The following is a 12,681-nucleotide window of genomic DNA, read 5'->3' as shown; positions in this document are numbered from 1 at the left end:
TCTTGGTTGGATACATCTTTGCCCTGGGAGTGCTCCCAGTCACACCAAAGCTTCACACAACATCCGGGACCAGGTAGGATAAAACATTCAGAAGACTGTTCACAAGGGTTTTCAATTCTACTCTCTATTGTCATCCATGCCTGCTGTACTGGACTGTGTTTGGACTGTTTCGGAAATGTTAATTGTTTATCAGGTAGTGTCTAGTGGTTTTTTTTGGTTTATTTGTTTAGTATTGCTTAAATAATTATCACCACTGGGGAAATTTGAGAGTGATTTTCCGGTATTCGAGTTTGGTATTTTTCTGTCCAGCCGTTTTAACTCTAGACCGTCCACAAGAAACTATGACACACTCACACACATACACGCACACAGACAGACAAACACCATCATCGAGATATCAATGTTTTCAGTATCAGAAACCTAAAATGTCTGGTGAAAACTGGTGATCGAAATTTTTGATGAATCTAAAGCTTTCGCTCCTCCCCCATAGATGATAGGTTATGGTGGGAGAAGACGCAAAGCAAAAGACAACCAAGAGGTGCAAAGACCTCTCTGTAGAGGTCTGCGATCAAATACCGGTAAGGCATAGATCAGGGCAATGGTATAAACCATTTTCTAAGCTTCTCATGAGCAAAGTGTCTTTAGTTATTGTGAAGTGGAACATGTTTGGGTCCACTAGGACACTAGAGTTGGATGTCCAACCATACTGAAAAAACAGGCAAGAAGTGCCTTGGTCAGAGAGGTGACCAAGAACCCAGTGGCCACTTAAGCAGAACTTCAGATTTCTCTGCTAAGATGGGAGAGCCTGTCAGAAGGATGACCATCTCAGCAGCACTCTATCAATCAGGTGTTTATGGTGGAATTTGTAGACAGAAGCCAGTCTTTAGAAAAAAGGCACATGACAGCTTGCTTGAAGTTTGCTCTGGTCTGATGAGACAAAAATTGAACTGTTAAGGCAGAACTGTAAAAGACCAGGCACTGCTCATCACCTGCCTAATACCATCCCAATGGTGAAGTATGGTGGTGGCAGCATCATGCTACTGGAAGCTTTCACAGTGGCAGGGACAAGGAGACTGGTCAGAATTGCGGGAAAGATGAATGCAACTAAATACAGAGAAGACCTTGAAGAAAACCTGCTCCAGAGTGCATGCAACGTCAGGCTGGGGCAACAGTTCACCTTCCAACATGTGTGATGAGACATGTTAGGTCCGTGGCAAGTGCAATTTTTGGTGCCGGTGTCTTGTATCCACATGTGAACACTTGCGGTGGTTAATTTCCTTGTTAGTGCTCATGGAGTTTGAGATTGCGGCATCTGTATTCAATGGAAGTACAAAATATCTAGAGCACAGGTGAGAAAGGACAATTGGAGGTTAAAACAAAAATGTAGAATGGCAGGATCAGTTGAGAGCCAGTGCATTTGTGGAGAGAAGGCAGGTGGTTGGGGAAATGTTTCCTGTAGAGGAGCGTGTGGCCAACACTTGAGGGGGCAGAGAGGTCACTCCTGCTGTGTGCACCAGGAAACAGGAGCGATCTTAAACTCTGAGTAGCTTCCACAGAAGCCCAAGGGACTGTGGCTTATGGAAGAAAAGAGCAAGGCTCGGTGCGGCGCACCTTATAGATGCCGAAGGACTGGTGTTGAGGCTGCAAGCCTAATTTAAAGGTTGACTGGCCCTGTGGGTGGATATCCCTTCATGCTGAGGAGACTGGAAATGGAGAGCTGAGGAGATATCTGGTTTAGAGAGAGCCACTGAGCCTTGCAATTTTGTGTAATGGATAGTTAGATTCTGACTCTCCTGGAGTGGACTAGACACAGGCCATGGCTTAAATCCTGTAAAGAGAACATCTGTGAGCAGACCGTACTGGTGCTTCCCATCCAGTCTAACAGAGCATGAGAGGATCTGTTAGAAAGAATGGAATAAACTTGCAGACTAGGTCTGTAAACCTTATAGAGACTCATCCAAGTAGACTCAAAGCTGTAATTACTGCTTAAGTGGCTTCTATAAAGTATTGAATTAACACTTACATAAATGAGAGATTTCAGTTTTTGATTACTTAATAACATGTAAACGTTTCTGAAAACATGTTTTCACTTGAGTGGAGATTGATGAGCAAAATTTGCAAATTTATCCATTTAAAATTAAATCTACAACACAATGAAGTGTGCACAAAGTGAAGACTTTTGAATGCTTTCTCATTCCACTGTGTTTAAGATTGTATGCATTTTGTATAGGTGCAGTAAGCAAGTCAAAAATTCCAAATGCATTCATGTAATTAAAGTACTGCAGTGTGTACAGAATGCAACCCATTTGCTGCAGCAATGAATCCACCACGACGACTTTATTTGACTAGTATGACGAAGGGTGCTTGGTATTAGTAGGTTTGTATTCGATGTTTGTTTTTAGTGTCACTTTTCTTTTTCATCTTTGATTTATTGTATTGTGCTTGTGCCCTAGCAGACTTTTTAGCATGCATATTGTCTTCTATGGATTTATATTTAGTTTTTTTTTTTCTGTATCTCATTCTTTAGGAGAGCAATGGTCCTTCTGATGCCTATGCAGCAATTTCGCAAGTTGATCGGCTACAGGCAGAGCCAGAAAGTCTTCGGAAATGGCGGGAGGAGCAACTTGAAAGATTGGAAGTCCTTGGTGTGTATTTAGATTATCATGATTGGTTTACTTGAGGAAATATTGTTGTTTTTGAATACAGTGAGCGAAGGCATTGTCTTGAGACTGTGTAGCATGAAAATGTAGAAAAACAGCAGATTTTCACAATATTCACAGTGCAGTCATCTGACATTTACAACAGTAAAGCAAAGAGCATCCGTCTCCATATTACTAAGATCTTTGATAGCTTGTAAACTATGTGCTGTATCTTTTTCCATCTACTTCTGGACCGAGAGGGCTTTGTGATGAAGAGTCCCAGAAGATGGCAAGTATTGTTATGGCGTTGTAATGAAGTAGTTATTTAAAATGCTACTTTTCTTTTTTTCTGCATTATTATTTCAAGAAGTGATCACTTTTTCAGGGGCACACAGACAAAATGAATCACCCACATTCCTAACGTGGTTGGTATTTCCATAATTATTTATTTGTGGAAAAACTAATATTGCAGACAGTGCAGTTTAGATGCATCTTAACCCTTTTCCAATCGAGGCTCAGTCATTTCCACGACCATAAAGTGTTTTTCTCGTTAACTCAAAATAGGTTTAGGAAATCCATGATTATGCATGCATTGGTGAGATTTAAGCAGCCTAGAGAATCTATCATCAGTAACATCTATCAGGGCTCAAAATGCACAGAGGAGAGCGCAATATCTACAGATTGAGTATCTGGGAATTTAAGCGTGAAGCTGATGGGATGTATGATGTATTATGGGACAGTTTGGAAAATTTATGGAGTTTAATTGTCATAAATTAGAAGAGCATGTAGCTGAGACATTGGCAGTCTTTTCAGCCCATCAAGAAATAATAGTGGATCTGTAATAACACAAAAAAGAAACATGTCCACTATAAAGAAAGAGAGGGGGGGCTGCAGGCAATCGATAGCAGACAAAAGCTGAAGTACATTATGGATCTGAATTTGTGTTTGAATAATTAACATTTAATGGCATTATTCTATTTTTTTAAGTTTCCTTTTAATCGCTCAGTTTGAACATACTAGAAACACTTAAAACAAGTAAGTATTCAGTAGCCATATGATCCACATCATTTGGCAGCAATTGACAATAATATAATATAACATACCTCAGAATTTCTAGAATTTACAGTACATTTACACGCAAACATATGCCGTACATTTAGCAACCAGAAAGAAAGATGCAACTTCTGTCACTGGTATGATACTCCAATGTCACCACTCTTGCTGATGGAGTTTGCCTTCATCAGAATGCCTGATTGTACAATACAACTGGCCACACACATAAGGGTCAGTTAAAATGATGGACCTGTGCATTGATACTATGGAATGTTTTGTATATTACGTAGTCAGCTTCTGATGAACCTGCCAGTGCCCTAATTCAAATTCAAGCACAGTCTATTGGGCCTGTAACGTTTGGGAAACCTACATATCATGATCTAGTGCCACTGATACAACTTCGGATAAATGCAGTTTACAGACACTCATCTGTTACACTTCATATTTTATGCATTAAATGTAACCACTAACATTTGTATGAAAAGGTCATGAGTACCTTGCCAGACTTGCCAGTTTTTATAATGAATGGTTCTATCTTACTGGCATATCCTTAATTACAAAATACTGTCTTCTTTTTTTTCTCACTTGTATGTTGGGTTGATGTGCCAGATCAACTTTCTCAATACAGGTCGGTCCTGCATCTCCTCGCCAGTCAAGCCCTTTTCCTTCAAATCTTCATTTTTATCCATCCACCTCCATTTTGACCATCCTCACTTTATCTTCCCCTGTACTTCCATTCCCATCACTATTTTGCCCAAATATAGCTGCATCTCAATAAATTAGAATATCATCAAAAAGTTAATTTGTTTCAATAATTCAGTTCAAAAAGTGAAACATGTGTATTATATAGATTCATTACACACAGAGTGATATATTTCAAGCGTTTATTTCTTTTCATTTTGCTGATTATGGCCTACAGGTAATGAAAAAAATTAAAATTCAGTATCTCAAAAAATGTGAATATTACATAAGACCAATAAAAAAATGATTTTTAATACAGAAATGTTGGCCTACTGAAAAGTATGCCCATGTACACACTCAATACTTGGTCGGGGTTGCTTTTGCATGAATCACTGCATCAATGTAGCGTGGCATGGAGGTGATCATTTGGTCTGGTGTCTCTCATCTTCCTCTTGACAATACCCATTTAGGTCAGTCGAATTTGCTGGCCAGTCAAGCACAGTGATATCGTGGTCATTAAACCAGGTATTGGTACTTTTAGCAGTGTGGGCAGGTGCCAAGTTCTTCTGGAAAATAAAATCAGCATCTCCATAAAGCTTGCCAGCAGAGGGAAGCATGAAGTGCTCTAACATTTCCTGGTAGACGGCTGCTTTGACTTTGGACTTGATAAAACACAGTGGACCAACACCAGCAGATGACTTGGCTTCCCAAATCATCACTGACTGTGGAAACTTCACACTGGATCTCAAGCAACTTGGATTCTGTGCCTCTCCACTCTTCCTCCAGACTCTGGGACCTTGATTTCCAAATGAAATGCAAAATTTACTGTCATCTGAAAAGAGGACTTTGGACCACTGAGCAACAGTCCAGTCCATTTTCTCCTTAGCCCATGTAAGATGCTTCTGACATTGTCTCTGGTCCAGGAGTGGCTTGACACAAGGAATGTGACAGTTGTACTCCTTGTGAATCTCCCCCAAATTCTTAAATGGGCTGTGCTTATCCCTGTTGCTTGTGCACCTTTTTCTGCCACATCTTTTCCTTTCGTTCAACTTTCCATTAATATGCTTGGATACAGCACCTTGTGAATAGCCAGCTTCTTTATCATTGATCTTTTGTTGCTTCCCCTCCTGTCAGTGATTGTCTTCTGGACAACTTTCAGGTCAGCAGTCTTCCCCGTGATTGTGTGGCCTACTGATCCAGACTGAGAGACCATTTAAAGGCCCAGGACACCTTTGCAGGTGTTTTGGGTTAATTAGCTAGTGGAGTGGGACACCATGAGTCTTCAATATTGAACTTTTTCACAATATTCTAATTATCTGAGATACTGAATGTTGGGTTTTCATTACCGGTAGGCCATAATCAGCAAACTAAAAATAAACACTTGAAATATATCACTATGTGTAATGAATCTATATAATACATGAGTTTTACTTTTTGAATTGAATTACTGAAATAAATTAAAGTTTTGATGATATTCTAGTTTATTAAGATGTACCTGTATTCATTGTTTGCCGTCATCACACGTCCATACCATTTCAACCTACTTTCTGTGCTTTATCAGAAATCTCTTCCACATTTGTGGTCTCTCTGATTGTCTCATTTCCTATTCTGTCCTTTATTGTAACTCCACATATCCATCTAAACATTGTCATTTCTGCCACATTTATATTTTTACTTTTACTGCCCATGTCTAAGCTCCATACATCATTGCTGGTCTTACCACTGTCTTAAAAACCTTACCTTTAACCTTTGTCTTAATTCTGTGATCACACAATACTCCTGATACCTTCTTCTAATCGTTCCATCCATACTGCTCTCTATGGGTTATCTCTGCGTCTTAATTTCCCATCTTGGGCTGCCACTGATCCTAGATATTTAAATGTATCCACTATTTTCAACTTCTGAACCCTACTCACCATTAAATATCTATATTCTGTCTTCTTTGTATTAATCTTCAACTGTCTATCTTCCAAAGTGTTTAAAAAACAAAACATTTAGTATTTTTAACATATTGGTAATAAAAAAAAAGTATGGGCTATTATAAAAATAATAAACAGGTTGGATGCATAAAATTGTTGAAGGGTATGATTGAATCTTTTTAATTTGTTACTTATACAAATACTGTCATGACATATCAAAAATGACAGAGGGCTTTGTTTCAGTACCCTGTTTGTGCTAGTGGTTTAAAAGCTTTACGTAGCATATGAGGACAGGAGGACATCAGTGTTGAATCCTAGAAATGAGAAATGTTTTTTCTTGTACATTGCTATGAAAATCATTATGCTACTTTAGTTTTAGTGATTTACTGACAGATTTGTCACTTTGTAACAGATCATTTTAACATTATGAAACCAGCCTTTTTACCCATTTTTTTATTACTACCGTATATACTCGCGGATAAGTCGGAACTTGACTTTACTGTATAATTTCTGGTATTTTATAATGTCGGCCGTATACCGTAAATACTCGCAGAATAAGTTCTCGTGTGAATTAGTTGGGACTTGCTTTTACAGTATAACTTCTGGTATTTTATAATGTCGGCCATATAAGTCGAGGATTATGATATGCTAACGCCCACAGAGTAACCACGGAGCACACAGCCTTTTTTTTCTATGTGGGTGTGGTAATGTGCTGTATCAGCGCGTGCTCCTAACATCTCTTCTATTGTGCTTACATGACCACACGGTAATACCCGAACTATTCCGAAGCGATGTTTGCATCGCTTTGTGTTTTTTGTATCTCACACACTCGTACATCTTTATCATAAGAGCATCCCTTATCTACGATGGAGCGTTGGATCAGAAGAACGCTGGTTTTAAATTAAATGTCGTTGAAGTAGCGAAAGAAATTGGTAACTGTGCTGCTGCAACAAAATCTGATGCGTCTGAGAAACTGATGTGAGATTGGAGGAGGGAAGAAGACCTAAAAAAAAAATGTAGTGTTGCATTTTTTAATGGGTGTATAAGTTGGGGTTTTATGATCGATTTTTTTGGGTTTCAAGACTCGACTTATACGTGAGTATATATGGTATATCTTTTTCTTTGGTCTTCTGCTGACCAAAAAGAGCAATGGGGATGAATGCCATACTTTTAATGTGATAGATTAAGAACTCTTGTCATTTTTCAATTAACATTAATGCTATCCTTATATATATAATTTGATACTATCCGTATGTATGGTGTTCGAGTCAATACCCCGTATGTATGGTGTTCGCGTCAATACCTCGACTCAATACAAGTTAGAACCATGCAATGGGACTCTGCCTCTGTAGTTAGAACATAATGTGGCAAATGTGGAAGCAGTATTGCATGATTGGCTAAGAATGTTCGAATGCTTCAGTGATGCCGCTGGACAGCCGAGTATAGTAAGTCAGTGTTGGTTCGAGCAGATAACAGTAAGTTTGGTTGGTTTTTGGAATGTTGGTTTGGTGGGGTGTACTTTCCAGGACTAACATCATCAACCGACTTAAACCCTTCGACAGCTCCGGAACCGTAAGTAATTTAGAACGTATCGCCATTTGCTTGGTATGTCGAAATCTATCTTTGGGCAGTTCGGTTTTGGCATCCGTCCTTCTGACATCTATTGGCAAACTGAGTAATGACGTCTGGGTATTAACAACGGTCATTGTTTAAATTTTAGCCAATCTCAGATCTAAAATGACCACGGCAACATAATTATTACTCCGACTCTGATTAGAGTCGTAAAATCCGATTTGTTTTGAAAATTTGTTTGCCGGAAAAAAATCAAATGAGGTGCGCCAAAGAGCTGAGTTCACGTCTCGCAGCCCCGATTAAACAGGAAGCGCTTCATTACATCGGTCAAAAAGGTCTATTTTAAGCACAAATCAGTGCCATGATAACAAAATAACTTCAAGGACTTGAAAAAACAAATAATTCTTTGCAGAGAAACTATGGGTTTCACAAACGTAGAATTTGTAGCCCGATTCGATCAGGCTCCCAGTCGCTAGTTAATATATAAAGCTATTAATGCTTTACCACTTTGCAACAAATATCAGATTAATTTAAGTTAAACAGTGTAACTTAACAATGCAGCAACATTAAATATGCTAAAAAAAAATCCTTTCACTTTTTAAAAAAAAGGTGTTAATGACATAATTCAAATGTCATTTATTTTCAACGGTTAGTGTAGGTTATCAAGCTTTACCACTTTGTAATGAACATTGTAAGGTTCATTTAAACAAGCGTTTAGCAACATTAGATATGCTTAAAAAAATATGGGAACCTTTCTCTTTGGTTTTGTTTCTCATCTTTCATAAATTTCATGAAATCTCAATTCACAACACTACAGTGAGCTTCATCTTTAGCTAAGATGTGGCTCTTTGTTACCAGGTGTTACTTGCATTAATCGTCTTTGGTGGAACTGAAACTGGCTTAGATAAGCCCGGCATCTCGATTTAAACAAGGCTTATTTGCTAAGCGCACTTCATGGAATACCCCCTATCACGCCTGAGTACTCATCTGTGTGTTGCTCTTTCCTACTTATAAAGAACATGTATTGACCAAGTGAATACAAAAAGTGAGGTGCTGATTTATAAGTATATATTACTCTTTAATTAAGAAACTGGCTGTAAAAAGAATTGTCCAAAAATGGGATTTCTAATCCCATCTCTACTTAAGTCACTCTTTGAGATTTTACTGTCTGAAAAAAGCTCTTCTTTGGGTGACCTCTACTATTATCTACTCACTGAAGTCACTGCTGACTTAAGCTATAATCATATGTTATATGATAATCTCTTATTAGATATATATTTATATATACAGTGTGTATCTTGTCGTGTGTGGGCTACTGAGTTGCACAAAAGACAGGCAAAGGCGGAATGAGCAAAGAAATCTTTTTATTTTGGCACTTGACGGAACAGTACTCAGTCTTTATTCAGTATCAGAGTCTTTATTCAAACACCCAGCAAAGCAGACAACTCACCAGTTGTCTCTGTTACTCCACCTTCATTTCAGTTGTTTTATTTACAACTTGCAAACCTTTTATCGGTTTCTTTCCCACACTGCCGTAAAGGGCTCCATTGGTAACGCACAGTCCTTTTTCGGTCCCTCCTTTATTTGCTCTGTTCTCTTCTCCTCCACCTAGGTGACTGTTGTCCATCTCTTCTCCCAACTCAGACTCCCAGGTGTAAGTGGAGCACTCTCTTTTAACTCTGGATTTGGGAGTACTTCTGGTGTTTATTCTAATGCCTCCCAGAAGCACTACCCTGTCAGGCAGGACCCTAGCAGTCCTTATGCCGTCTACATCTGACACCTCCCTCGGGCGGGCCCCCACTGAACCCAACTTGGCAGGCCCACGGGACCACGACTTTATGCTGCTCTGTCCATATTTATACTGGGGCTTGCCAGACAGGATTCTGCCAACCAGTGTATGGGGGAACGCTCAGGCCATAGCAAGCAGTCACCCACTGTCCTGTCCTTTCAGGTGTTCAAGCCCAATCAGTGTGTCCTTCCATGGTTGCTGGGATGCCAGCCCCTGTGTAGCTGCTGCTGAATTGTCTTTCTGTATCCAAGTCCTGGCATTGAATGGGAATATCGCTGCTCCCTCACTGACCTTCCTTTCCCATGGCCTCCTGCCAGGCAAGGGGGCAGGATCCATCCCAGGGTGTATGTGTGTGTGTGTGTGTGTGTGTGTGTGTGTGTGTGTATATATATATATATATTAGCCATGTGCACCCAACTACATTGCGCGTGTTAAAGTTGTCTGTGAAGGGCTCCCTGTTTAGCATTATGATTTTTTTATAAGGGAAACAAAATTACAAAAGAAAACCCTTGGACATTGATTCGATAGGAACGGCCTACTCGGAATCACTGTCCAAATCATAATTATGTGGTGGTGTAGGAGCATTTCTGCTTCTATCCGTTCACAGTCCATCTCATTTTCAGGATGCTGTCGTTTCCACTCACGATCTCTTCTCAACCTTTCTCCAATCTCGCAGAATGCTTTATACCAATCCAAAGAGTAAGGCAATATAAACGGAGCAATGGTTAAAAAAGGGGGACACATAGGTATCCAGGCTCTTTAAAGCATAAATAGGGATCACTTTACTGACATGTGAGCAAGTCACGGTACCACTGTTAGATGCGCAGCACTCGCCGCCTACAACGTAACAATAATAATTTCCAGAACGTGGTGTTACGCTGTCATTCATTTTACCCACTGTCTTTCTTTCATTCATATGTTACGTAGGCACGTACCGTTTATCTTCAGCAATCTAATTCTCTAACCAGGCCTCAGGAGCTAACCAGTGTAACACTGTCCACCACCCCTTTTGTTATTCCGGCACATTGTTGACAATTGTGAGTAACAACAACGTACTAAACTGGAAGGTGGTCTACACATGCGTGGAATTCGCGGACAAACATAGATCAAGATCTAAATGAAGATCTCTTTAGTTAATTTAAAGCACAACAATTTGTTTAGTTTGAATGTCTGTGTTTTGAGGTGTGACTGGAGCTACAGTCTTCAGTAGTATGAGCCTGGAGGAGATTCTTAATGCAATGCCTATGTTTTAGCTGTCTCTCTACTGCCATCTAGTGCTGCTGCTTCTTCTAATTCATTCGCGGACAAACAAAGATCAAGATCCAAATGAAGATTATATATAGAGAGATTGGCAGGAGCCAAACATTATTTTTCCTGTGTAGTTTATTGAACTAACACAAAATACTGACAGCACATAAGAGTTCTGCAGTTGTCCAGAGTTTCATTGGAGCTTTTGTAGTAAAATAAGGTATTGTCGTTTAATGTTATTTTGTTTTTAGCATGTAATTTTTTTTTCTTTTCTAAAGTAACACTGTGCTTTATTGTTCTCTAATAGCCACAGTGAGAAGAAGTCACTAAATGTCCATCACTTCTGTCCATGCTGAAAAAAATAAAAAGATGCTTAGAAACGCAACATTTCCGATGTATACCCTGACACTTATTAACCATACACAGCTTATTTTTTTTCTTTTACAGATGCACACTTATGTTGTCTTTCCTTTTCTCTATAGTAGTTCTTTCCTTACACCTTTGCAATTTATATATCATTTACCCGTTTTGTGCAATTAGATGCCAATTCACGTATACAGGAGACAGAATGGAAAGAAAAGGCAAAAGCTGATCTAGAAGAATGGTACAGCAGACAGGATGAGCAGCTGGAAAAGACAAAAGTTAACAACAGGTAAAATTTCTCTTTTCTCTTCACAAAGCATCCACATATGTAAGTCTACAGAATCCTAGTGAGTCACAAATAAATATTTTGCCTTAATTCTATGTATTTCACTAATAACAGATTGAGGAAATTGAGAATAAAATGACAGTTGAATTATGACATTTCATAACTGCAAATTATGTTTTGCACAGTATGCTTTCTTATAGTTTCAGTTTTGTGCTTGCAAGTATATAGCAGCCTTTGTTTAAATGAAAAAATATTAATATGAAAAGGTTCATGTATTCATCTGTCTAGTTACTGTAATTAATGAAGGAGTTTTAAAGACAACAGTGACTTAAAAGCATATTTGTGCAAGACTTTGGCAGAGTGATAATGCTTTATTTGTAATTTTAAATGGTCTTACCCTGCACAAGTTTCATATCTTCCAGTTACAAATTGTATTTGATCACAGGAGAAGAATAAAGGCCTGCTGCAAAGAATTGTATCCCATTATATTTTGGACTCCCTGCAAAGCAGCTTTCACAGTGGTGAAGTATCCTAGCCAAAATCATCCCCTGATTTGGCAGAAAGCAAATGTACTACGAGCGTGAAAACGTCTTTAAGTGGTTCACTTCTTGCAAGCATAAATTACATGTGCTAAAAATACACAGGAGGTGCACGGTGTCTGTGCCATTTAAATGGGCTGTGGAGTCAGAGTCAGTAAAAATGTACAGACTCCAAATAAATGTAAATTGTAATATAATGTGTTAAAATTTCCAGTTTGACTTATGTTAATTCAATTTAACATTTTTTTATTCTAGCCTTTTGGTTAAAAAAAAAAATTAGGCTCTTTTTATTTTGAAATTATTATTTAATACCTAATCTGCAAAAGCCAGTTAGAATCCCGTAAATGCCAAAAGGGACTCTGCTCTGTTGGGCCCTTGAGCAAGGCCCTTGGCCTGCAATTGCTCCGTCCTGGGTGTGACGTTAATCTGCATCCAGCCCTGCATGTAGGCCCTCCATCCTGCAGGGAAAAAACTTGGGGGCACTCCAGCCACTATAAAAAAAAAACCTCACACTGCTCCATTCCATCGGAACTAGTGTAGTGCTGAGGTGTCACCCGTCGCATGGCAACACTCAGGTCCTAATCTGGATCTG

The 12,681-nt window shown here is 39.0% G+C and overlaps 1 protein-coding gene across 3 annotated transcripts in view; it reads left to right on the top strand.

Annotated features, from left to right (window-relative positions):
- Window positions 1-12,681, top strand: part of clta (clathrin, light chain A) — a 76,977-nt gene that overhangs the window by 38,191 nt on the left and 26,105 nt on the right. For all 3 annotated transcript variants that reach the window (XM_039758270.1, XM_039758271.1, XM_039758272.1), the window contains exons 3-4: window positions 2,528-2,645; window positions 11,442-11,553. In XM_039758270.1, the coding sequence (XP_039614204.1) occupies window positions 2,528-2,645; window positions 11,442-11,553 (230 nt within the window). The remainder of the gene's footprint in view (window positions 1-2,527; window positions 2,646-11,441; window positions 11,554-12,681) is intronic.

This window comes from Polypterus senegalus, chromosome 7, assembly GCF_016835505.1.
Source record: "Polypterus senegalus isolate Bchr_013 chromosome 7, ASM1683550v1, whole genome shotgun sequence".
Lineage (NCBI taxonomy): Eukaryota > Metazoa > Chordata > Cladistia > Polypteriformes > Polypteridae > Polypterus > Polypterus senegalus.
Note: the sequence above shows the minus strand (reverse complement) of the source record. Positions and strands in the feature narration are given on the sequence as shown.